At 49.3% G+C, this 26218-nt stretch overlaps 5 protein-coding genes across 5 annotated transcripts; 1 reads left to right on the top strand and 4 right to left on the bottom strand.

Moving 5' to 3' along the window:
- Window positions 1-9149: 9149 nt before the first annotated feature.
- On the top strand, window positions 9150-19415 carry LOC136541952 (sugar transport protein 7-like). Its single transcript, XM_066534142.1, has 3 exons — window positions 9150-9553; window positions 17747-18693; window positions 18794-19415. Exons 1-3 carry the CDS (start codon window positions 9409-9411, stop codon window positions 19253-19255), a joined length of 1554 nt encoding a protein of 517 aa, XP_066390239.1. The 5' UTR covers window positions 9150-9408; the 3' UTR covers window positions 19256-19415.
- Window positions 14087-15553, bottom strand: LOC136541954 (uncharacterized). The gene has a single exon (XM_066534143.1). It carries the CDS (start codon window positions 15297-15299, stop codon window positions 14091-14093), a length of 1209 nt encoding a protein of 402 aa, XP_066390240.1. The 5' UTR covers window positions 15300-15553; the 3' UTR covers window positions 14087-14090.
- Window positions 19416-19947: 532 nt separating the features above from the next.
- Window positions 19948-20571, bottom strand: LOC136544101 (uncharacterized). The gene has a single exon (XM_066536369.1). It carries the CDS (start codon window positions 20569-20571, stop codon window positions 19948-19950), a length of 624 nt encoding a protein of 207 aa, XP_066392466.1.
- A 611-nt stretch (window positions 20572-21182) lies between these two features.
- Window positions 21183-21599, bottom strand: LOC136544103 (secreted RxLR effector protein 161-like). The gene has a single exon (XM_066536370.1). The coding sequence runs from the start codon at window positions 21597-21599 to the stop codon at window positions 21183-21185; it is 417 nt and encodes a 138-aa protein (XP_066392467.1).
- LOC136544104 (uncharacterized mitochondrial protein AtMg00810-like) lies at window positions 21596-21976 on the bottom strand. Its single transcript, XM_066536371.1, has one exon. It carries the CDS (start codon window positions 21974-21976, stop codon window positions 21596-21598), a length of 381 nt encoding a protein of 126 aa, XP_066392468.1.
- Between the last annotated feature and the right edge of the window lie 4242 nt (window positions 21977-26218).

Raw genomic sequence — 26218 nt, forward strand, 5'->3', positions numbered from 1 at the left:
ATCAGCTAATTTAAATGTGATATCAGAATCGGCTATTTTATGGATGACGTCAGCAGACGGCGTTAATGAGCAATACTTGAGTGGCGGTAGGAAGATGTGTCGGACTCTACAGATAAAAAAATTGGGGTCCAGGTTATTATTAAGTTAGTAAGTTTTCTTTTATTTCAAAAATTGTAATGAGTCGTATTTAAGTAGGATTAATGTTAGGTTCTGGATATAAATATTAGACCCTCATTATTGTAAAAAAGAACGAACACTCAATCAATACAATCTTTTCGACTTTCGCCATCGCATTAGGAGTAGGAGTACTGTAGATCTCGGTGAGTTCTTCAGTAAACATGGCTGCATCGACCAATCAACCTCCAGCTTGCTTGTGAGTACCATCACGATTTATATTATGCTTGTAAAGCTGCATCAGCTGATTGATCTTTTATGAGCCATAATATAAGTCAGATATCGATCTGTATCGTAATATATAAGGCTGCATCAGCTGATTGATCTCTTATGAATCATAATATAGATCAAAGTTATCGATCCTGTGTTAAATAACTTATTATTTAATATAATATCACCAGTTGTCAAATCTGCTAAGATTAGTAAGATTTTTCTTGCTATTTTTGGTTAATTCATCAGTTATCGATCTTGCTATAATTAATATTTTATTAATTATAACAAAATCATCTGATTGAGATAGAGATGGATCGATATCATATCATCTTAATTGGTTGTTCTTTGATCTGGTCACACTTCAAATCTTATAATTGATGACTTAATTCCGCTAGATCGACTGTTTTATCTCTATTTCAGTCAAACATAGTATGCATCCAAAGACACGTTTTAATCTTGAATAAACTCACTAGTTAATGAGATATAATCTAATGACACCGCTATAGCTGCATCGATCCGATCGAACATCACTGGTAAGACTTTAAATTAGAAATTATCAATTAGTGGTCTTATTCATGATCAAGATATGTACTCTGTTTGTTTGCTATGACTGCAATCGACTATTTTAGCCGATTTGCCTATACTCTCACTCATATAGCATGTTTTCATGAATCTGTCCACATATAGATGGTTTTATAGATTATTTGGCTTTAGTTTATTATTATTATCATAGTTGCATCAATCCGATCGAAACTCACTGTTGATGATAATAGATTAGACTCAAAACTGTTTGTAGAATCATTTATATTAGACAGTCGATTTATTCGCATGTTATATTCTTTTCATCAGACTTATCGGCTCGACGTTTTATATCGATCATGTTTCATTTAGCCGATGATGTTTTCTGCTGTTCCATGAGCATCGGTTATTTTGATTCGTATCATTATCATTTAATATTAGCCGATAATATTTGATTTAAAGATCATCGTTTCATGGATACGCTGGATATTGACTATTTAGTCAATAGCCTCATTGAATCGGCTATCTAGCCGTACATTTGGAACTGTTTGGTGCAACACCGACATATTCCACCTTAAATTACTGATAAGATTTTCTCTTCTTGTTAATTGCAGGTCAAATTGATTGGCACGTCGTTGGGTTTTTAGAATCGACTGATTCTGTGTTGAAGCCAAGCAGATCTTTGATCTCGTTCCACTCAGATCTTCCGGCTTGCAGTTTGTTGATCACAGCGCCATATATTTTGTGTCAACAGTATGTTACAACTCTTGTCTTTAATGTTTTTTAAAAGTAGATCGGGTGTTGCGTCTCTTCTCCTCACCTACTGCATCGTCTCAGTGTGTCCTCCTCCCGGCGTCGGCAGGGCATCCATACGGCGCCTCGCCCGGGTCTTTCCAAATCGGAGGCGCCGCGTCCCTCCCCCTCTTGTCACTCAGGCGGCGCGAGCCCTGGGTTGAGCACGCGAAACGAAGTGCAGCGCGCGGGCGTCCGTCCGGACGTCTGGGCGCTAGCACCACCGCCAGGCGGGGGCAGAGAGGTACATAGCTCACACTAGACATACTGATAGCCCATTGGACCCGATCCGTCCGAGGAAATCCTGATCTGACAATAACTCACCTCAGGCTCGAGCCATGATTTTCAGTCCATGGTTGGGTCTAACCTGAAAATTTTCAAACTAAAATGAGAAAAATAATAAAAAAAAAGAAATATGGAATGCAAGTGTATCGGATCATATTTGAACCAAAAATTTTGACCCAATCATTTTTCTAGCCCGATCAGATGCGATGTTTGGAAAGGTCTGCCTCATGCAACGGTGGATTTTAATAATACTATATTTGTAGTTTTCAACGGAAGCTTTTTATGCAAAGAGCAATTTCCAAGTGTAAAATAAAGTGGTAGGATTGATCTGCATAGCAAATTACAAACGGAAATGATTTGCACCTGGGAAATAATAATGTACGTACTGCCAGACAAGATCTTTAACAATTTCGCATCTGATCACCGCAAATAGGAACGAACTGAGATAGTCGAGAACGGAAACGAAAAGGGATATGCGGAATACGAAAAAAAAAAAACAAATACGAACGGACACATAAAACTTTAGTTAAGAGAACATATTGTTTGTGTAGAAATCTAATGTTCAAAGGTAGAACATGAAACTTAAGCTCAGAGAACATATTTTTTTCTGTAAAGATCTAATGTTCAAAGGTTGCTACGATAATATGTATTTTTCACAAAAATGAAACGGGATGGAATAAGCGAAGAATGGAACAAAAGATCGAGATTATCCCGTACGATTTCATCCCTAGACACGAGTCCACTACATCAGCAGTTTTTTTTTTTTTTTTTTTTTTTTTTTTTGAGCAGAGTAGCAGTCGTTGGCCCAGAAAGGATAGGCTAAGCTTTGTGCGTGGCCCATCATGATGTGGGCTGTTTGGGCTCGGAGGAATGCGCGCGCGCGCCCGATCCAGTTACCTGAGGTCATCACAGCTCATGCGCACCTCACCAGGCTCGCATGCCAGACGGAAACAGAGACCCTCTTGGCCTCTTGACGACCCGCAGGCTCCCTCCCACGCTTTCTCAGATCAGCCAAGTCCACCGAGGAGACGGCGACGCGTGCAATCTCTGGGCGTCCCGGATGCATGGCAGCCAAGCCAGCAACTAGTCGTAACTGTAACCCCTTTGACGCGGCAGGCTGGCAGCATGTTAATTTTGCAGCGACCTGTCCGCTCCGCCCGCCGCACGACGCTGAACGGCGCGAGGAGTTGCCAGCGACGACGGCCGCCCATTTCTTCCGGCCGAGAGCAGCGGCTGAGGCCGGAGAGGAGACTTTGCCGAGCGGGTCTTGGCAGGCATTCGCAGTACTACGTGATCGCGGCCGGTGGCGATATTGATGTGTCTTTGCTCTCTAACCAAGTGGTGGACGGACGCCGTTGATCGCCGAGATTTTTGGCTAACTAATGGCGTGATTAGGACCCTGCAAGGTTGCAAACGAATTAACCGATGCTGAGTACTGAGTTGGACTGGCCAGTGCTAGCTGCTCCACTGAACGGCCGTTAACCTGTGCTCCGCTAGCTTTGCTCTTCGTTCGTTGCTTCTAGATTACTTTGTGGGTGAGCGGGTTATCTATCCCTTCATTCGTTGCTGAGTACATCAGGATGGCGCCATCAGACGCTGAGATATGGTGAGCAGTATACGGCTTTTGAACTACTCATCATAGCCTTTTTTTTTTGAAAAAAAAAATCCTAGCAGTGGGCCTAAACTTGAAAGCTTACCACGGATGTACTGTAATCGTCGATCCATCAGTGTCATTGTAAGTGTCAATAGCAGGGGTTATTCTGGCTGTCGATCGATCCTCCAGCAGCTCACGCAACGCCAACCGGAGTGAACACAAGCACTGGACTGAACACGGGCTGGAGCAATTCCGTTTCCATATCTCTTGAATGCAAAAAAGTCTACAGAGCGGTTGATTGGCTACCCATTATATAGCCATAGAAAGAAGCAACTCGGTCTTTGTTGTCGATACTCGACCTAGCTAGGAAAAGTTTCTGGAGTACAAGGTTGCTCTGTTTCAGACTTTCAGTGTTGCTTCTCTTTCTTCCTTTCAGCATTTCAGCAAAGGGTAGATGAAACGCGCACTAGTAGATCCACCACTTGCTTTATGCATGACGAAAACAAGAATTCTTTACGAAGAACTGGATGACGAAAAGGGATTGCTTTAGGACAAACGTGCCAAGAAGATAAAAAAAAGGTGCTGCTGGCAGTTCGGCATGCTGATGCATCATGCATTGCAGATATCCTGGGATATTTTCATCAGCTCGTCAAAAAAGAATGGCAGTCATCATGAGCACTTTCACTCCTAATCAGCCGGCCGCCCCAGGACCAAAACACTCCAAGCAACAGGGGGGAGCAGATCAGTTCAGGGTCGCCGTTTGCGATTGTTATCATTCCATCTGGTGGGAAAAGCGAGAAGCTTCAGTCTAAAAGCTGCCTTGCACGCTTGGATTATTATCACCACAGACACCACCGAAAAATCCCCGATTATTAGTCAATGCTTTACAGCCGTGGTCGATCTCCTTTCGGTTAGTGATGCAGTATTTCTTTTTACCGAAAAGAAATACAGTACCATGATCAACCAATGTTTTATTTTTGCGGTGTTTCTTATCAGATGGTTATTGATGCATTTTCTCTGGACAGAACAATGCTTTCTTATTGATGTATTTGTCAAACTATATTAACATTGATCAAGTTTATAACGAATAGTATTAACATTTCTATCTTCAACTAGATTTTACTATGAAAATATATTACATAATTAATTTAATTATACTTATTTTCTCGCAAAAATTATACTTATTTTGTATTATAAATGATAATGTTTTTTATATAACTTTGGTCAAACTTTAAATGTTCGACTTCTTGAAAACATATAACTTTGATCAAACTTTAAATGTTGACTTCTTGAAAAATGAGAATTACATTCTTTTGTGGACGAAGAGAGCACCTTCTAAATTTCTTTCCCACACAAGTAGGAACTCTAGCTGTGTGTCAAAAAAAAAAGTAGGAACTCTAGCTCGTTTGACTTGCAAAGCCAGGGTGCGCTGGATCATTATTTGCAACGAGCCAAGTGGAATGGAGTGAGTTAACGAGTTTTGAGTATTTCGTCTAAACCTATCTACGGCTAGATCGGTAGCTGCATGCATGGAGACCAAGTTGCATTTGACCATGTTAAATTTACGCCCATGGGCCATGGTTGTTCTTGCCGCAAAGGGGATGACACGCTGTGCACAGCTGCAGTTGCTGATAGGAAATTAGGGCGCGTTTTGATGGCGAATTTTTTTTTATTTTGGCTACTGTAGCATTTTCGTTTGTATTTGACAATTAGTGTCTAATTATGGACTAATTAGGTTCGAAAGTTTCGTCTTGCGATTTCTCACCTAACTGTGCAATTAGTTTTTTTTCCGTCTATATTTAGTACTCCGTGCATGTGCCGTAAGATTCGATGTAATACTTTAGGGTGAAAATTTTTGGGAACTAAATAGCTTAGGTGTGGTGCTTAACTTGGCACTCTGAGTGAGGAGCCCCCCATGTGCATGCGTCAGCAGCGGTATGCATGGTTCTGGGCTTCTGCCCTCGCGTCGCGTTGAAGCTGAAAACTTTCGAAGCATTTCTCCTGTGCATACATGCTGAGCACGTGCGACAGATTACAGTAAATTCATTGAATTCAAAATCTGTTTGGCTCTGATACCACTATGGGAGATATTACAGTAAACATTGAGAAATTAACTCGGATTCAGAATTCAAATTTAAGAATCACGAGTTACTATTTATAGCACTATTTAAATTCATGGCACTATTCAAAATACTCGTTACTATTTAAATTCGGAATATGAACAGTGCACGAGCACTCATCCGAGAGTGGCTCAGGCACTCAACCCCTTCACTATTCAAGGCACTAGGCAAATATGGTGGGTGGATGCTGGATGCGTGAGTGATTAGTTATGCGTGCGATTAGTGAATATGTGGATTAATATTTCTCATGATCTTTTGCAGGCTGGTGAGATCAACAGTTCAGCCGGTCGTGTGACTATGCTTGTGTTAATCACCGTATGCATCACTAGCTCGCTTCAGAACCAGGTTAACTCGGTCTTCTCCCTCGCTATCCCTACCCACGTACACACATGACTCAGGCTCTATCGTCTCCCCAGGCAGTTCCACCCAAAGGGAACACTTATCTGCGTACACAAGGTTCTCTACAAACGCCGCTACTAGGGCTAACACGAGAACAACATACGCAGAGGTTTCTCCTCTAAGGTCCTTAGCATAGAGACATCATCCCATATGAACGAGCTTAAAGGAAGGCAGGGATTAAAACAGAAAAGCTTAATTCATTTTCACAGAGCAAGCTTACATACGGCTTTCTCTTTCGAGAAATCCCAAGCACTTAACACAAACCTTAGGGATTACCTTACAAGCGCAAAAAGATCACGAGAACTTTCTTTATTCTCTATTTTACAACGGTGGAGTGGCTACTAAGTAAGTGGAGTATTAGTACCAAAGGTGGACGAACTCAGAGAACTCCTGTGAAATCGTAATCTTCATGGTGTATGTGTGAGTGGAGAGATGGTAGAGTGGTGGTGTGGAGTTGAGTCTTCAGTGGATGAGTTCATGGTGATGGTGTTGGTGGTCTTCGGTCCGATGCCGCATGAATGTGCCTGGCATCTCTCTTTATAGCGCGATTCATGCTTATCTTCCGGAGTTACCTCGTGCTTAAGTCTTCTGGTGTCTTCAATTATTCTCTTTTACTGTTGCCTGGACAGCTGGACGGAGCTGCGTGCTTCAATAATTGTCCTGGCTACAGTAGAGTGACTGTATATTCCTTTTATGCTGTCCTCCATCGCGCACGGTCTTATCATTCTGGATATTCTTTGGTATGATCTTCCACGCGCTGAATGATTGATGTTGCAAAAACATCAATCCAAGGATTCTGGCATGTAGTATTATCTCGACCGTCCAAACACCATATCCAGATATGTGCTATCCAAAATAGTAGTGTGAAGCATCGAGTAGAGGGAACAACACAAATTATAAAAAGAGTTTTCAACGGTAAAGACACAGCATGCTGAGCATGTAAATGCTTCAATACATTTTTGGAAAACTTTCCTATTGTTTCTGAGGAGCGGGATGCATTCTTGAGCTAGCAGCTTCCATAACACAGTGGTCGACTCCCGGCTGCAGCTGGTCCGTCTGGGCGAGTGGCCATGTGGCGATAAGTGGAAGAGTCGTGCCCGTGGAAACAGCATGTCTCGCACGGGTCACTTGTGCATCTCGCCCGTCACTCTCAAGTCCCGGCAGGTTGCCCGAGCATTAGGAAGAGAGCATTACGATACCGCTGTGTCATTCTTATCTTTAAACTCACAAATCGACCATTTAGGTTCTTAAACTTATTTATCTATGTCATCTCGGTCCCTAAACTTGTTCGGCTATGTCATTCTGGTTCCTAAACTTACAAATCACCCGTTTAGGTCCTTAAACTTGTTCAGTTGTGTCATCCCAGTCCCAAAACTATTTTGAGTCTCATCTGGTTCAAAACAAGATGATCTAAAAACTTTATATCAAAAAATAACTTATAACTTTTTCATATGAATTTGAATGAAGACAAACTTTATATCAAAATTGAAGCCTTTGACGCGATCTACGATTTTGTAGTTGAAAAGTTTTTGAATTAAAATTGTTTAGGGTCCCAAAATATTATTATATATTTATAGATTTTAAAATTTAAAATTTAAAATTAAATTTTAGGACACTAAATGACTTTAAACAAAAAACTTTTCAACTACAAAGTTGTAGATCGTATTGAGAACTATAACTTTCATATAGACCATATCAATATTCAAGATTGTTTGATAATTTTAAATTTTAAATTTCAAAATCTATAAACATACAATAATATTTTAGGACCCTAAACCATTTTAATTCAAAAAAATTCAACTACAAAGTCGTAGATCACGTCAAGGGCTACAATTTTGATATAAAGTTTGTCTTCATTCGAGTTCATATGAAAAAGTTATGAATTATTTTTTTATATAAAGTTTTTAGATCACCCTGTTTTGACCCAGATGAGACTCAAAACTAAGTTTAGAGACCGGGATGACACAACTGAACAAGTTTGAGGACTTAAACAGGTGATTTGCAAGTTTAGGAACCGGGATGACACAGCCGAATAAGTTTAGGGACCGAGATGACACAACAGTATAAGTTTAGAGACCGCTGGTGCACTTTACTCCGAATATATATATGAATCAAGTATGAAACAAGGCACATGTAAACACTATCGATCACGGATATATATGCTATAATCTCGTAAATGAACATAGTAATTATCCTATCCTAACTTAAAGTGACTACAAAATAAGTTATTTTGTAGTCAGCTACAGGATAGTAGTTATATATATACGGTAAGGCTATTCTATATCTGGCCACGGAATAACTTATTCTATGACCACCTTGATTTACGATAATGTCTGTACCAATTTACGATAATGATAATACACATTTACGATATATGTGTTACTATAATTTAAGATGATACTTACCATAATGCTATCGTAAATCACTTATGATGGAGTTACCAATCTCGTAAATTAGTATAGTAATTATCGTAACTCAAAATAGCCACAAAATAACTTATTCTGCGACCAGCTACAGACACACACATGTGATCCATGCAAAGCTATACAAGTCCAAACGAACAGTTACGGATATTATCAGGATATATCCAAATTAAGTAGTACTCCCAGTTATTGGATATTATAGATATCTGAGACTGTATATTTAATGTCTGAAAAATTGTTAATTAAGATATTACAAGAACATTTAATCGCTGTCCAATTCTCTTCGGACAGTTCGGTAGATATCTCTACCTGTATCTGGACGGCCGACGCACGAGTTAGCTGTCCGCTTGCTCGCGGCTTATGTAACCACCGTTTAGATCCAATTTTTTTTTTGATTTTGGCTACTGTAGCACTTTCGTTTGTATTTGGTAATTAGTGTCTAATTATGGACTAATTAGGTTTAAAAGTTTTGTCTCGCGATTTTTCACTCAACTATACAATTAATTTTTTTTCGTCTACATTTAGTACTTCATGCATGTGCCACAAGATTCAATGTGACAGATACTTTGCAAAAATTTTTGGCAACTAAACAGGCCCGATCATCCCCAGCCCTGCTGGCTCTGCCTGTCCCCATTAACTTCACTCGCCTTCGCGCCAAGACCCAGGAGGGTCGAGAGTGGCAGGTCAAGAAGGGAAGAGCCAGCCAACCGAGGGATCAACGCTTCCGTTTCTACATATACTTGTGGTCTTCGGACGGGCGGTCGTCGGTTAGAGCATTGCTTCGGTGTGGTGTGGCTGGTAGCTCGGCTCTTCTTGGCCGAGCGAGTTCGTCTTGGAGCAGAGAGAGAGAGAGAGAGAGGGAGCCAGCAGCAGCCAGCAGCGAGCAGCGATGGCGGGCGGCGGGATGGCGGCGCTGGGCGTGAAGACGGAGCGCGCGGCGCAGTACAAGGGCCGCATGACGCTGGCCGTCGCCATGACCTGCCTCGTCGCCGCCGTCGGGGGCGCCATCTTCGGCTACGACATCGGCATCTCCGGTACGTTCGCTTCCGCTCCCCGCTCCTCTCGTTTGCGTCCGCGCTGCGCTCATCTGCTTCCACAGTCCACACGACCACACCCCGTGCCGTGTCCGCTCGGATTCAAGCCACCAGGGCCACCCCATGAGCGGATGCCCCGATAGCATTGCCGGCGTGGCCCCGCTCGGATTTGGCCGCTCTAGTCCTGTCATGCCGCCCAGCGAGCCGCAGGCCCACAGCCAGCAGCTAGCGAGGTGTCCGTCGCGTTCCCGCACCAGTTTCGGCACGCACACATCACTGATCACTGTATGACACATGGAATCGGGCCTTTTGGAAAACTGGATGGATTTCGTGGTCAGGTTAGGACGACGATTGCTGGTGTAGTTTAGCTGAACCGAATCCATATCCATGCGTCTCGTCTCCACAGTAGTAGTAGAATTTTTGGTCGGGTTCGAGCGAGCAACGAAGCCTTCTGTGATTCCGAGGCACCGGGCACGACACGCGCGCGGACGCCACAAAAAGCTTGCAGTCAGAGCTGGCGGCGCGCCGGCGCCGCGTGTCCCGCTTCCGCGCCTGACGTCGCTGCCGTTCCGCTCCATCTTTTCTTCTCCTTCCTCAGCATCGCAGCGCAGAGGCGTAGTACTAGTACGCGCTCTTTACCAGCACGCTCGATTCTGACTTCGGCTACCGAAAATTTTTGGCAAAACGACACGGTAGCATTTTCGTTGTTATTTGATAATTAGTGTCTAATTATAATCTAATTAGGTTTAAAAGATTGGTCTCGTGGATTTCATCTAAACTGTGTAATTAGTTTTATTTTTTATTTATATTTAATACTTCATACATGCATCTAAAGATTCGATGTGACGAAAAATCTTGAAAAAATTGACGATTTGGAGGGAACTAAACAGACACTTCGATGAGCTATCGATTTCAGCTCGTGTTCATTGGACGCTCGGTACATGTCGTCTCGGTACTTTCAGGGCCAGATATTCTCGCCTCGGTACATCTCGTCTCGTCAGAAACGATGACCGGAACCGGACGTCGAGATCAACTAGTGGATCCACTTGCCACAGTACTCGTCAGACAATTTGCGCGACAGTATAGTTGCAGGTAATGCACGGCAGGGACCAGGAAAAAGATGCAGTAAAAACACTCACATATGACGGTCAAATCTTTGGTTGTCAAAGTTTTTTATATCTGGGAGGGAGTGGACTAGTGGTTGCGGACCGTGGCCTATGCCGTCACGCGAAGAAAAAAAAGGAGATAGCACGTCGAGCAGTCTCTCAGTACCCCCTCTATTGTTGTAAAACTATTAAGAGTTCATATATTTTTTCTTCCTCTAGCAGTCTTTAATACCTTTTTTTTACCACCAATATTTCTCTCATATTCCCTCAAATAAAGTGAGAGTTGCATCTCCACCGATAGTAGGAGAACCATCCCAACCATCTTTTTTTCTACACATCTGTGGAGTCCATCTTTTATATGAGTATTGACAAAGATATATGGGGTACTGCTGTACTCTCCCAATATTCATAAAAATAATACCAGTCTACCTACTACCAACATATTATGCTATCCTTAAGTGAAAGACAACAGCTAACTCTTACATGTCATTTCGCTGTCGCCTCATTATGTGGGCCCTAGGTATAAGTGATATTTTATTCTACGTCTTCCTTCCCTCTCCCCTCCTTTGAGTAGGCCTACGAACGATCTCGTATTCTAAGCGAGATAAGTATGGAGTGAAGAGATAATTTTTTCTCTTTTCTAACTTCTCTCTCGCACGTAAGCAAAATGTTTATCTGCATTCCTATGAACTAGCTGAAGCGTCACTATTCAAACCACCCTTAGGAATAAATTATTGGAAGACTAGTGGAGTGGAGATGCTCTAGGAAAGTAACTCCCTCAGTCCCTCATTAGTTCCATCCTAAAAAGATGCTGAAGGACAACAACTGCAGTTATTATGTGATTCTGGTTCAAACCCTATACTAGCTCTGAAAGGTGGTCATGTTAGTGACTGAGTGGTTGCATAGATTTGTAGTAGGCCCAACTATCCGGTTTGATTAAGTTTATATATAATATAAAAGTATCAATATTCATGAGTACTAAATAACTATTACTAAACTTAACATATTTGCCAAATAAGTATTAATCAATTTATTATATTTTCCATTACAAATATCGATAGTTTCCATGACAAATTTGGTAAAATCTATAATAATCTCATTTATAATGACAGTTTTCTTCTAGTACGAAGAGATGATTATTTTATAGAAATATATATTGTATTCTCAAGTCAAACCAAAGTTACATGCAAAGACACGGTTGACACGGTGATAAGTACTATTACTTTTTTTTCGATCACGTAAAAGATTTGCGCGTCTTTATATTAAGAGAGAAAAGTTAGATTACAACACGGGGATGACATAAAGGTTTACAATGAGTTCATGGTCTCCCCGACACCACACTAGCCTTAGCCTATTACTCGCTTGGCGCTGGCCTGCACCCATTGCTCGGCTTGATGCTTGATGACGGCCATCAGTGTCTGGATCGGAGTGTTTGCTCCACGGAAGCATCTTGCATTCCTCTCTTTCCAGAGTTCCCAAGCGATCAAGGCAAAGAGGGAGTCTGAGCCGTTTCTGTGGCTTCCTGTCCACTGTGATCGCCAGATTGTAAAAAACGTGAATGCTCGACAATACACGCGCTCGGCAAGATCACCGTGGAGGAACGCGTTCTTGACGTCGAGCTGATGCACAGGCCACCGTCTTGTCGCCACGAGGTGCAGTACTGTTCGGATCGTCGCCGGCTTGACCACCGGGGAGAAGGTCTGATGGAAGTCGACGCCGGGGCGTTGGGAGAACCCGCGGACGACCCATCTGGCCTTTCGACGCTCCAATGTGCCATCAGGATGCAACTTGTTCTTGAAGAGCCATTTGCCGGTGATGACATTGGCTTGTGCGGGTCAGGGCACGAGCGTCCACGTGTCGTTGCTCTTCAGGGCGTTGAATTCGGCCTGCATCGCGGCCAGCCACTCTGGATCACGAAGAGCGGCGCGGACACTTGACGGCGGCGGCGACGGCGCAGGCGTGGTGGCGACGTGTGCATACTTGGGATTAGGCATGTGGATCCCAGCTTGCGCACGCGTGACCATCGGGTGTCGTTGCGGTTGCGCGGACGACGTCCCTGGAGGGTCCGGCGGTGCCCTCAATGGTGGAGAGCCCGACGTCACAGAGTCGGGCGCTGAGGACAATGTCGCGGCAGGCGACGACGACGGTGCCGCAGGCTGCGCGTCCAGTTGCGGGGATGTCGCATTGCTGGAAGCAGTGGGCAACGGGGTCTCAGTCGATTGAGAGTCCGTTGCTGGTACGCCGAGCTGCACTGCTGGAGCACGCCGTCGAGACTGGCTTGGTCCGGTGGGGAGCGGGACCATGTCAGGCAGGCACGACGAGCATGGAGGAGCAGCAGACGATGGCGTCGTGTCAACCTGTGCAAATGGAAAACAAGTCTCGTTGAAATAGACATGACGTGAGATGAGCACACGTTTGGTAACAGGATTGTAGCACTTGTATCCCTTTTGGTCGAGCGGATAGCCAAGGAAGATACAACGGACAGAACGCAGAGCCAGCTTGTGCGGGGCTGTAGAGGCGGTGTTGGGGTAACAAAGGCACCCAAAAACTCGGAGGTGGTTGTAATCTGGCGGTGAGCCAAAAAGCAGCTCGAATGGGGTCAAGTTGTTATGAGGTCGACACGGCCGCCGGTTCAGTAGATAAGTGGAGGCAGCGAGCACATCCGGCCAGAAGCTAGGCGGGATGGATGCCTGAAACAGCAAGGAGCGAATGCCATCGTTGAGAGTGCGGAGGACGCGTTCTGCACGCCCGTTCTGCTGGGATGTGTATGGGCAGGTGAGGCGAAGAGCAATGCCGTGCGCGGCGAAGAATGCGCGCGACGGCGAGTTATCAAACTCTTTGCCATTGTCGGTTTGGAGACACATAATGGGCACCTGAAACTGAGTGCGTACAAAGGCATGGAAGGAGATGAGTGGGTAGAACATCGGATTTGTGATGCAAGGGAAAGGTCCAAACATAATGCGAGAAATCATCCAAAATGACAAGGTAGAATTTGTAACCAGAATTGCTCATTATAGGTGAGGTCCATACATCACAATGCAGAAGCTGAAAGGGAAACTGAGAAATATTATTGGACTCGGTAAAAGGCAGCCGGACATGCTTGCCAAGGCGACATGCTTCACATGTATGACGACTGGACTTGGAACAAGAAAAACCTATGGAGCGCGACAGGCGTTGGAGCGTGGCATGACCAGGATGACCAAGGCGCGCATGCCAGAGTGTGTTGTTGTGCGATGCAAGGAGAGCAGTCGGGGGGCGCGCCGAGTGATGGCGAAGTGGGTAGAGTTCGCCGGACGAATCACATCGGAGCAGAGCCGTCCTGGTGCGGAGATCCTTGATAGAGAAGCCCCATGGATCAAATTCAACGGAAACGGAATTGTCACGGGTTAAAGCACGCACTGAAATGAGATTTTTGACAAGCTGAGGAGCAATTAAAACATTGCGAAGTTGCAAAGGAGAAGAAGTGGTAGGAATAGAGGCGTTGTCAGTGCACTGGGCAGGAAGAAATTGGCCATTGCCGACAACAATATGATGATGAACAGAGGGGGAGGGAGCGGAGCTGAGGATACCGGAATTGGACGCCATGTGTGCCGTGGCTCCCGTGTCAAGGAACCAGTCGCCACCGCCGCCACCGGGGTTGCCGCCATGGCCTGCGGAGGGTTGACGCCTGGCCGCGAACCGAGGACACCAGGTCGCCAGGCGTTCATCGGCCACGCCTGAACAACGCCTTGCCAAGGGTTGTAGGCTGAGGCCCACGGTGGCGGCGGTGCACTGGCGTGGGGCGCAGGGTGGCCGCCGGCTACTGCGCTCTGTCCGCCGGAGGCGTTCTGGCGATTTGGACCATCAGCGGACTTGCGCTTCTTGCGACGGTCATTGGCACCGGTGTTGGGTGCCTGCGGCGGAGGTGGGGGCTGCACCACGGGCCGGGTCGTTGTGGAGGTGGTGGCGGCTGCAAGGAGCGCCGTTTGCGCCTCCATCTTTTGAGAGTGCCGCATCCGATGTTCCTCCTGCAGCAAATAGGATTTGGTGTAGAGGAATGTGGGCGGCGGAGTCATGGTGGAGAGAACAGCAATGGCCTGGCTGAACCTGTTGTTCATGCCACGCAGTGTGTTGATGATGAGCGCCGGATCGGAGACGGCGGCGCCGCAGTCGTAGAGAGTGTCGGCGAGGCGCTTGAGACGGCCGCAATACTCGCTGATGTTAATGTCGCCCTGGAACAGGTTGTGGAACTCTTGCTGAGCATAGACGGCGCGCTGAAGGCTGTTGTCGAGGAATTGCCCCGTGATCGCCGTCCACGCGGAGTAGGCGGTGGCGCCCGGCTTGTTGACGTCACTCCAAATCTCCTTGGACATGGTGGTGTAGAGCCAGGAGACGATGCAGAAGTCAATCTGGAGCCATTCCGGATCGTCGATCATGGCGGCGGCATCAACTGTGCCGTCGATGTGGTTGACGAGGCCGAATTTCTTGATCGCGAGGTCGAAGAAAGAACGCCACTGCCGGAAGTTGCCGTCATCAGCGGAGAGGATGACCGGAACGTGGCTGCGGATGTTGAGCAACACGAGGGTGGAGGCTGGGGGAGGAGCAGGGCCGTTGCCCACGGCGAAGGGATTGGAAGAGGTGGAGCCGTGAGGACTGTCCATGGCCAGGAGCAGCGGAAGGTGGAGGTTGGATCGGAACGATCAGTCTGATACCATGTAAAAAACGAGAATGCTCGAGTTTTTCATTGACAGTGTGTATAGGTACACATACATGATGCCGATCACTGCTAGCCAAGCGATGCTAACTACTTCCTACATGCAGGATCAGCTAGAGAATAGGACGCAAGCACTAGCAGTTTGACTGACTAACTGAAGCAGCTGATCCTACTGCTATCTAACTGACGCCTGTAGAATCGTTTGCTGACACAGATATCCCACCAGTCAAGGATGGAGTCGGTCGGCAAGAGCTGATTCCCCTCTCCAAGAGCCGTGCGCACTTCGAACCAAACTTGTCTTGAGAAGGAGCAGCTCACCACAATGTGGTCGATCGTCTCTGGTTCTTGGGCGCAAAGGAAGCATGTGTCGTGAGTGTCCAGCCCATGCCTTCTTCTCGGATCAGCAGTCCAGTGCCTACGCCGAACCGCAAGCCACAGGAACATCTTTACTCTGAGTGGCGCCCAAGATTCCCAGATCCTGACGCAGCCTGGCACTGGGTGAGAGGCGGTGTGAAGCGCTTGATATGCCGAATGTACTGTGAATTTCCCGTCTGATGCCCATCTCCAAATGAGCTGATCGGGTGCATCGGTGAGCGTCGTTCCTTGGATGGCATTCCAGATGTTTAGGTAATCGGCGATGACTGGTACCGAGGTGCCTCCTCTAATCTGCCATACCCAGTTTCTGTTGGTGAGCGCCTCAGCCACTGTCTGCTTCCTTGCGACACGAGCAGGGATGAGGTTGAAGAGTGTTGGTGCCATGGCTCTGATGGAGACTCCATTGATCCAGCTGTCCAGCCAAAACGAGTCCCTGCCATTGCCGATGATTGAGTAGGTTGATGCCCGGAAGAATGCACGAGCTTCAACTGTCATCTTCAATGGTAGTTCCGTCCAAGCTCTCTCCCGATCGGTTTTTTGTAACCATAGCCACTTGGCTTCGAAAGCTGTTGCGGCTAACTGTAAGTCAGTGATGCCCAGCCCTCCAATCTCTTTGGGCCGAGTGCACGTCTTCCAAGCTACCATGCACTTCCCCCTAACGGCGCCGTCTTTGCCAGCCCACAGGAATCTTCGACAGATGGAATCAATCTCTTTTCTTGCCCATGGCGGTAAACCGTCAGCAATCATGCAGTAAACTGGGATTGCAGAGAGTACCGATTTGATCCAGATGAGCCTCCCGCTTCTAGCCATCAGAGGCCCGTGGCAGGCCGGCAACCTTCTTGCCACTGCGTCCACTGTTCCTCGAATTTCCGCCTTTGGTACCTTGGAAGTACTCAGCGGTAATCCCAAGTAACGGATGGGGAAGGATGTGATCTGACAGCCTAGGACCTGCTGCAAGTCGTTGAGTACCTCCTCTGAGCCGTAAACGTTCGTGATAGAGCACTTGGCCATGTTGGTGCGCAGCCCAGATGTATCTCCAAAAATTTGGAGGATGTCTTTGATTGCAGCAGCTTCGTGCATATCCGGATGGGCGAACACAATGACATAATCAGCGTAGATGCTGCACTGGTACTTGACTCCTTCTCTGCTCATACCACGCAGAAGTCCTTGTTGCCGCGCCCAGGTATAAGTCCTATTACTGTATAACATCGCAACTACATTATCCTAAACTAAAGCTGACTTTGTGTCTCATGGCTAAAAATGTGTGAATGCGTTGATCTATGGTCAACTGTAACTGAAATGCTCGCATTTGCTCCATAGCGTATCCGCTCTACCCTCTTAACTGCAGTTCCGTGGAAGATTTGGAAGGATTGCAATTGGAACCCAAGAGTTATCAATGGAGCATGCATAACGGCGAGACCACAAAATGATTGTGAGGGTATATGTAGGCTGTAGCAGTGGCACTCAAGATCTATTTGGATCCATTAATTCTTAAGCACTTACTAGCAATTTCCATCTGGTTATTTATGATCTTCGAGTTTTAAACTTGATTATATTATTTATTGAAATATAGTCATGGTATATAACAAGTATGAAATTGTGAACCTAGTTTTCAAACAAATCTATGCAATAGATTTTCGTGTTTCCAAACTAAACATTTGAAAACTATTAACGATCAAAGTTTCAAATATTTGACTGAATTTTGGAGAACGCGTCAAGTATCTGTACCAGGGGGAGTAGCTATGCCATACTACATGCTTAAGAAACGCTTTACACGTCTACTGGTCATCAAACACAATGCTGCAGGAGAATTCCACGCGCTCGTTGTGCCGCTAGTTGAGTTGATCGGGTGAACACTCTTTTGGTCGTGCCACTGTTACTGTTAGGATTTCAGAGGCCATGATCACAACAAATTGTACTGTGTTTGGACTTTTTAACTCTGTCTGATTGAAGTGCCAATGTTTCACAATGGATTATCTCCTGGTATGTTCTGCCGACCTGACTGACGGAATGCTGCAGGAGGCGTGACATCCATGGACCCGTTTCTGGAGAAATTCTTCCCGGTGGTGTTCCACAGGAAGAACTCCGGCGGGAAGAACAACTACTGCAAGTACGACAACCAGGGGCTCGCGGCGTTCACCTCCTCGCTCTACCTCGCCGGCCTCGTGGCCTCCCTCGTCGCGTCCCCCGTGACGAGGAACTACGGCCGCAAAGCCAGCATCGTCTGCGGCGGCGTCAGCTTCCTCATCGGCGCGGCCCTCAACGTGGCGGCCGTGAACCTGGCCATGCTCATCCTCGGGCGCATCATGCTCGGCGTCGGCATCGGTTTCGGCAACCAGGCCGTGCCGCTGTACCTGTCGGAGATGGCGCCGGCGCACCTCCGCGGCGGGCTGAACATGATGTTCCAGCTCGCCACGACGCTGGGCATCTTCACGGCGAACCTGATCAACTACGGCACGCAGAACATCAAGCCGTGGGGGTGGCGGCTGTCGCTGGGCCTGGCGGCGGCGCCGGCGCTGCTGATGACGCTGGCCGGGCTCTTCCTCCCGGAGACGCCCAACAGCCTCATCGAGCGCGGGCGCGTGGAGGAGGGCCGGCGCGTGCTGGAGCGCATCCGGGGCACCGCCGACGTGGACGCCGAGTTCACGGACATGGTGGAGGCGAGCGAGCTGGCCAACACCATCGAGCACCCGTTCCGGAACATCCTGGAGCCGCGCAACCGGCCGCAGCTGGTGATGGCCGTGTGCATGCCGGCGTTCCAGATCCTGACGGGCATCAACTCCATCCTCTTCTACGCGCCGGTCCTGTTCCAGAGCATGGGCTTCGGCGGGAACGCGTCCCTCTACTCCTCCGTGCTCACCGGCGCCGTGCTCTTCTCCTCGACGCTCATCTCCATCGGCACCGTCGACCGCCTCGGCCGCCGGAAGCTCCTCATCAGTGGCGGGATCCAGATGATCGTCTGCCAGGTGATCGATGGAATGGACTGATCGACTGAGTTTCTGACCGAGCTCTTCTTGGGACTAACGTACACTACTTGCAATGCATTGCATGGACGCGTGCGCGCAGGTGATCGTGGCGGTGATCCTGGGCGCCAAGTTCGGGGCGGACAAGCAGCTGTCGCGGAGCTACTCGATCGCGGTGGTGGTGGTGGTCTGCCTGTTCGTGCTGGCGTTCGGGTGGTCGTGGGGCCCGCTGGGGTGGACGGTGCCGAGCGAGATCTTCCCGCTGGAGACGCGGTCGGCGGGGCAGAGCATCACGGTGGCCGTGAACCTGCTCTTCACCTTCGCCATCGCGCAGGCGTTCCTGTCGCTGCTGTGCGCCTTCAAGTTCGGCATCTTCCTCTTCTTCGCCGGGTGGATCACCGTCATGACCGTCTTCGTCTGCGTCTTCCTGCCGGAGACCAAGGGCGTGCCCATCGAGGAGATGGTGCTGCTCTGGCGGAAGCACTGGTTCTGGAAGAAGGTCATGCCGGCGGACATGCCGCTCGAGGATGGCTGGGGCGCGGCTGAGGGTAACAATCACAAGTAAAGACTGAAGTGAAGCATGCGTGGCTGCGTGCTTGGTTTCCTGGACATTATTACAGTATAACTAAACACACACTGACATCTAGGCGGATGCTTATTCTTATTGTAATCTGTATGTAAGCAGGCTGTGTTATATGCGATTGAGACGTTCGGTTGTGCGTGCTTGTTCTGACTCCTGACTTTCTGATGAGTCCTGACGGTGGGAAAATTGTGCGACAGCATCTTCAGGCATTGGAACCGTTGTAAAATGTTGTTCAGCCTTGATGCGATTTTCTATTTTCGAAATCGAAATGAAAGAAAAAAACATAAACGCTTATTCATTCGCAAAACAGAACAGAGCAGGAATTTCATGGATTACAATGGTGACTCCAATACTCCATTTCAGGATGATCCTAAAGATGTTCAAATCTGGAGCTTGATCCTAAATATGTTCAGATCTACAAACTTCAAAGCGATGCCACATAAACAATAACAATCATACTACGTACAATTTTGATGATGACAAAACAAAAGGAATGGAGCCCGTGAGTGTGATGAACTACGGGAACCACAGATACACTACAGCCTCCAGGTTCAGTAGTCCGCTGTGAGTGTGAACTCCGCTGTACCCTGTACGACGCATGCTTGGGAGTCTGGTCGTACTGTGAGCCTGTGACTACTACTACGACTCATCTACCGGCTTGGCCTCCACGAACCTCATGCCGCCGCAGCCGTGGGCGCCGGCGCGCGGTCGTTGTCAAGCGCATGGACACGGATCCGAGCAGCCCTACCGCGGGGCTTCAGCAAGAGCACCAGGATGGGCAGCGCGCGGGGATCAGGGGCGACCGCGGCGAACGACGCACCCGAGTACGCCTGCTCGGCCGCCTCCTCCTTCGCCAGCGGGAGGGTTTGGTGCGCGGCCGGCGCGGGTTCTGACTTCATGGCGTCGGCACCGCGGTGCTCAGCAGCCTCGGCCTCCTTCTCACGCGTGTCGGGACCACGCTGGTCCACGGCCGGTACCGGCACGGCGGTCTCCGCCTGCACGCCGCTCTGGCCCGCGCCCGCCTCAGGTTCGTTCTCCTCCGTCGTCGTCTCCGCGCCGCTCTGGTTCGTGGCCACCACGGATTCTTCCTCCGTCTCCATCCCCATGTTGTCCGTGGCCACCGCGTTGCTATGCTTCGCGGCCGCCACACCCGCATCCTTCCCCGCCAGCGCAGTCTCGGCCTTCTCCGCCACCGCCTTCGCGACGCTCGGCGCCGCGGCCGAGGCTGTCGCCGTCAGCGGCGCCGTGGCCATATCCATCAGGACCTGGCCCCTGCGCAAGATCACGACGTTCTCCATGACGCGCTTGTGCGGTGGCGAGCTGGCCCCGGCCCCGCTGGCCCCAGCCGCCGGGGGAGACCGGTGTTAGTCTCAGATCGGCGGTGAACGCCGACGGCGAGGACACAATGCCGGAGACGGAGAAGACAAGACTCGAGAACAAACACAACGCACGCGAACGCTTGGTTTTGATGCGGCCTAAAAGCGCAGCGTTTTTTTAGTTCTATTTGTCTTTTATTGGAATAAAGAACGGAGCTATGCTCGCAACAGCGCGCACGACGCGAGAAGTATGCGTGTCTATCCCCACGCACCGTGTTCGCCGGCCACGACTGCATGCCCAGGTGCGTGGCTGAGCGATTCTCATGCCACGACCTCCTACGTGCGCGACCGCAACAGCCTGGGGCTCACGCGCATGCAACTGGCTAAAACAGACAGATGCCATGCAATCCTAGCTAACCGGCGCACATAAAATTACTAACAAAATCTCCTCCTAATTCTTGTGTATGCCCTGTACATCAATGGCTCTCATCCTAGAAGGCAAGTCACGTAACCGCTCACGCCCCAGGGCTTTGGTCAGTATATCCGCCAGCTGCTCCAATGTCCCAATGGACTACAGTTGCACCCTGTTCTCCTCAACACTCGCGAATGTAATGATAGCGAATATCAATGTGCTTACTGTGGTCGTGGAAGACGGGGTTCTTGCTGAGCGTGATGGCGGACTGGTTGTCGATTTTCAAGTTGATGGCGCCGGTCTTCTCCCCTTTGAGCTCTGCAAGAAGACGCGCCAACCATACTCTCTGGCAGGCTGCAGTAGCTGCAGCAATGTACTCCGCTTCACAGGAGGACAGTGCCACAACCCTCTGTTTCTGTGATTGCCAGGTGATGACATTGCTGCCCAGGAAGAAGAGGACACCGGTGGTGCTTTTACGTGTATCAATGTCGCCAGCTAGATCGCTGTCGCTGTAGCCAGTGAGCTGGGCCTCCTTCTTCCTTTTGTAGTGGCAACCGAAGTGCAAGGTACCAGCAACATACCTCAGCACTCTCTTCATGGCTGCAAAGTGCTCGGTGGTGGGTTTCTTGACCTGCTGATGTAGCCCACCGAGTACGCCAAATCCGGTCTCGAATTCACCAGATAGCGCAGGGACCCCACGATGCTGCGATAAGATGTTGGATCAACAGCAGGAGTAGTACTCAACTTACTAAGTTTCAGTCGAGCCTCCATAGCGGTGTGGCTCGGATTGCATCCGGTTAGGCCTGCGTTCTCCAAAATCTTGGCCGCATAGGCGCTCTGGCTGACGGTGATCCCGGCCTCAGTCTGTGATACCTCCAGACCGAGGTAGTAGTGGAGCAGCCCCAGGTTGCTCATCTTGAACGTCGCCTGCATCTCCGCCTTGAACATGTCGAGGTCAATGTTGTTGGCGCCCATGACCACTAGATCATCGACGTACATACCCACGACAAGGCGTCGATCACCTTTGCCTCATAGGTAGACAGCGTGTTCGGAGGCGCTCCTCTTGAAGTTGAGTTTGAGCAGCGACTCATTGAGCTTGGAGTACCAAGCGCATGGGGCTTGACGTAGACCATATAGCGCCTTGACGAGGTGGAGCACCTTGTGCTCATGCCCTCGGAGAACGAAACCAGGGGGCTGCTCAACAGAGACTTGCTCCTGGAGAACGTCGTTTAGGAACATGGACTTGACATCCATGTGGTGCATTGCCCAGCCTTCGAAGGCAGTGTGGGCGAGTAGCAACCTCACAGATTTGAGTCGTGCCACCGGAGCGAAGACCTTGTCGAAGTCGATCCCTTGTTGCTTCATGGATCCCTCTACGACGAGCTGGGCTTTGTGCTTGGTGATGACCTCAGCTACATCCTTGGTCTTATAGACCCACTTGAGGCCGGTCGGCCTCATGCGTGGCGGCGGCTCGACTAGCTCCCAAGTGCCGCTTGCCTCGATGGACGTCATCTCGTCTAGCATCGTGTGGCGCCAACACTCGTGGTGTAGTGCCTCCTTGAACGAGGTTGGCTCAGCGTTGCTCGTCAATAGCAGTTGCTCCTCTAGGTCCCGTTCAGCAAGCCCAAGCGGCGTAGCATGCCCAAGCACGTTGTCGATGTGGCAGAACTAGAGAGGCGCATCGTCATCGTGGTCGTTGTCCAGCTGCTCGCTGAATCCAACACTTGGTGGTGAGGCGAACTCGATGCCTTGGTGCGGCTGTGGGCTCGATGTCATGGACGCAGAGCCGGCTGCAGGTGAGCTACCCATGGACCATGTCATGACCGGTGGCGGTGAGGATGTTGACGACGCTAGTGAGGACGAGCTCGATGCAAAAGGCGATGCCAGTGTACGCGTCGTCGTCGTACTGGTGGTGCTGATCACCACGGGCTCCACTTGTGTAGGCTGCTCGACGACAAAGTCTGTGGGCTCGCCGTCATGCTTAGCGGACCATGTCCACTATTCAGCCTCGTCAAAGATGACATCGTGACTGATGTGTATGTGTCGAGTTGTGGGATCATAGACGCGATACGTCTTGGAGCCTGGCTCGTACCCGACGAAGATCATGCGGCGGTTGCGGTCATCTAGCTTCTTTAGGTTTGGCGTGGTCACTTTGACGTGGGCGACGCACTCAAACGTGCGGAGGTGATGTACCCCCGGTGCGCTCCTGGTCCACAGCTCGTACGACGTCTTTCCTCCGATGCTCTTTAATGACGATCGGTTTAGCAGGTACACGGCCGTCGTCATAGCTTCTCCCTAGAACATGCCTAGATGAGCTTTTGCCTTCAGCATACTCCGCACCGTGCCCACGATGGTTTGGTTGTGCCGCTCCACGATGTCGTTTTGCTGGGGCGTGTACGACACCGTGAGCTCGCATCGAACACCGAGTTGGGCGCAGTACTCGATGAAGTCCACCGCAGCGAACTCTCCTCCATGATCTGTGCGGAGGGCCAGCATCTTCTTGCCCGACTTGCACTCTGCTGCCGCCTGGATGCGCTTGATTGCCATCACGGTGGCATCCTTGGAAGGCAGCAATGAGATCCACATGTACCGGGAAAAATCATCAACGAGCAGGAGAAAATACCGATTGCCACTGGGAGTTACCGGCGAGATTGGACCACACAAGTCTCCATGTAGCAGTTGGAGCACCTCTGATGAGCGTTCCTATGCATGTTGGGGAAAAGGGGCTCGTCGGTGCTTGCTGTCGGTGTTTTGAGTTACCATCAACGAGTAAATTTCTAGTATTATGTGTCTAGCTCGGATGGTGTGCTTAGAGGATACAAGGTTTATACTGGTTTAGGCAGAATATTCCTACATCTAGTTCATTGCTTCTACTCATGTTACTAGCACTGAAAGTTTGCAGTAGGGGTTACAAATGGGTGAGAGAGGGACAAATCCCAAGTCTCTGATAGATGGAATGAACGAGTGCCGAGAGCTTGGTTGATGCTCAGCCGTGTGCTTGTGTTGTGTTCTGATCGGTTCGAGGTTCGATGGGTTCATGATGGTTCGATCAGGCCTGGCCTGAATCGATCCCCTTCATGGGGTGCCCTGCTTTCCCTTTTATAGGCTAAGGGAAAGTATGGGTTACAGTAGAGGAAAGGAAAAGAATGAGAGGGAGAGGAAGTCCTTTAGGATTGCTAGGTCCTTCTTATCCTTCATGCGGGTCCCATCGACCCTGTAAATGTCAATAGGGATGGCTCCACATCATAGCCCTGTCCATCACTAGCGCCATGCGCAGGCTTCGTCTGCTAGCCATGGCGCTCCACTCTATCCTGAAGGATGTTGCGGTGAACTGACGCTCCTATCAATATTTGTATGAGGGTTAGGCAGAACAACACCAGTACGCCCGATGCTGTTTCTAATGTGAATCCTCGGATATGGTCCATCATGGCCGCGAGATACATCTAGGCGTGCCGGTCTCTTCCCTAGTGTTAGAGTTTTGACCCAGGCCTATACGCCTGGATCTAGAGTGGTTGGCGGCGTTATGGGACCCCATCGGGTGAGACGGAGCCCATACCCGAGGGGTCAGGCAAGGCAGAGTCCACAACCTTGGGGTCTGGCGAGGAGGGGCCTACAGCCTTAGGGTCAGGCGAGGGAGGGCCCACAGCCTTGGTGTCGGGCGAGGCGGAGCCCACCCCCAGAGGTCGAGCGAGATGGAGCCCACGGTCTCGGTGTTGGGCGAGGCAGAGCCCACCCCCAGAGGTCGGGCAAGGTGGCGCCCACAACCTTAGGGTCGGGCAACACAAAATCCATGGCATTAGTGTCAGGCAAGGTGGAGCCCGGCCTTGGGGTTGGGCGAGGTGGAGCCCATGGCCTCGGTGTCGGGTGAGGCGAAGCTCGCCCCTAGAGGTCGAGCAAGGCAGAGCCCGCAACCTTGGGGTCAGGCGAGGTGGAACCCATGGCCTCGGAGTCAGTCGAGGTGGAACCCATGACCTCGGTGTCAGGTAAGGCAGAGCCCACCCCTAGAGGTCGAGCGAGGCAGAGCCCACGGCCTTAGGGTCGGGCAAGGCAGAGCCCACGGCCTTGGTGTCGAGCGATGCGGAGAACGCCCCTAGAGGTTGGGCAAGGTAGAGCCCGTGACCTTAGGGTCGGGCAAGGTGGAGCCCATGGCCTCAGTGTCAGGCAAGGCGAAGCCCACCCCCAAGGGCTCCCCAGAGGTCGGTCGAGGCAAAGCCCGTGCACCTAGGGGCCGATTGGAGCCTTAGTCGTGCTCTTGACTGCTCGGATGAACTAATGTTGATGACCATTAGCCCCTCCTCTTCGAGTACCCTAGTATTAGTCCCCGACAGTAGCCTCCGAGCCTGCAGAGTAGTAGAATACTCCTTCGGAGGCTTTTCTGAGCGGTAGAACTCTGAGGGCCATGGCCTTCTTTTGTTGCCCATGGCGTGACCTAGGGACAGTGATTCCCTTTAGTCGAGATCAAACCCCTCGAGGGTTTAGCCATGAGATTTTGGTGGATCAGAAAAGGTCTTTCCTGATTTCGACCCCTATGGGGGTCTATCGTTTTGCGACCGTGCACTCAGCCTTTATGGGAGTCCAACTTTCCTCGAGCCCCCCACCCATAGCAGGGGTCCGGTCGAGGATTGGCTCGTCTTCGCGATTGTCTTCCCTCAAGCTTTTTTTCCAATAAAAATGGAGGGGCCAAGCCATGTCATGATTTTCCTCTATGGATGAATCATGGTGCTCGGTGGGCTGTTGAAGGGTCCTTGTTTGGTTTTGGTAATTGAGTGACAACCTAGGTGGACTAATTGTGTTTATATGAGATACACAGGTGATTAGTCCACAGGTACATGTGTGTGAGCAACATATGCCATGGAGGTGAAAATGGCTTGGAGATGTTGCAAAGCTCACACATGTGATGATGAAGGAGCTGATTGCACATGAGATATGACATTGAGTCATGTGATCAAGGTGGAGAAGATCAAAACAAGACTTGGCTTGATGGACCAGTTGCAAGCGTGAAGGGCAAGTCAAAGGCTTTGGAGTGATGGACCATGTGGCGGTGAAGCTTGAGCAAGACTTGGCGCCGATGGACGATGGCAATGGTGAAGAGCAAGTGAAGTCAAGATTGATGAACCAATATGATCACATGATGATATGAAGTGGATCATATCATTGTTGATCATGTTGGTGCATGTGTTGCATCGACATTGAAGGAGAAGGAATGGAATGCGCAAG

The sequence above is a fragment of the Miscanthus floridulus genome, chromosome 3 (genome assembly GCF_019320115.1).
Source record: "Miscanthus floridulus cultivar M001 chromosome 3, ASM1932011v1, whole genome shotgun sequence".
Lineage (NCBI taxonomy): Eukaryota > Viridiplantae > Streptophyta > Magnoliopsida > Poales > Poaceae > Miscanthus > Miscanthus floridulus.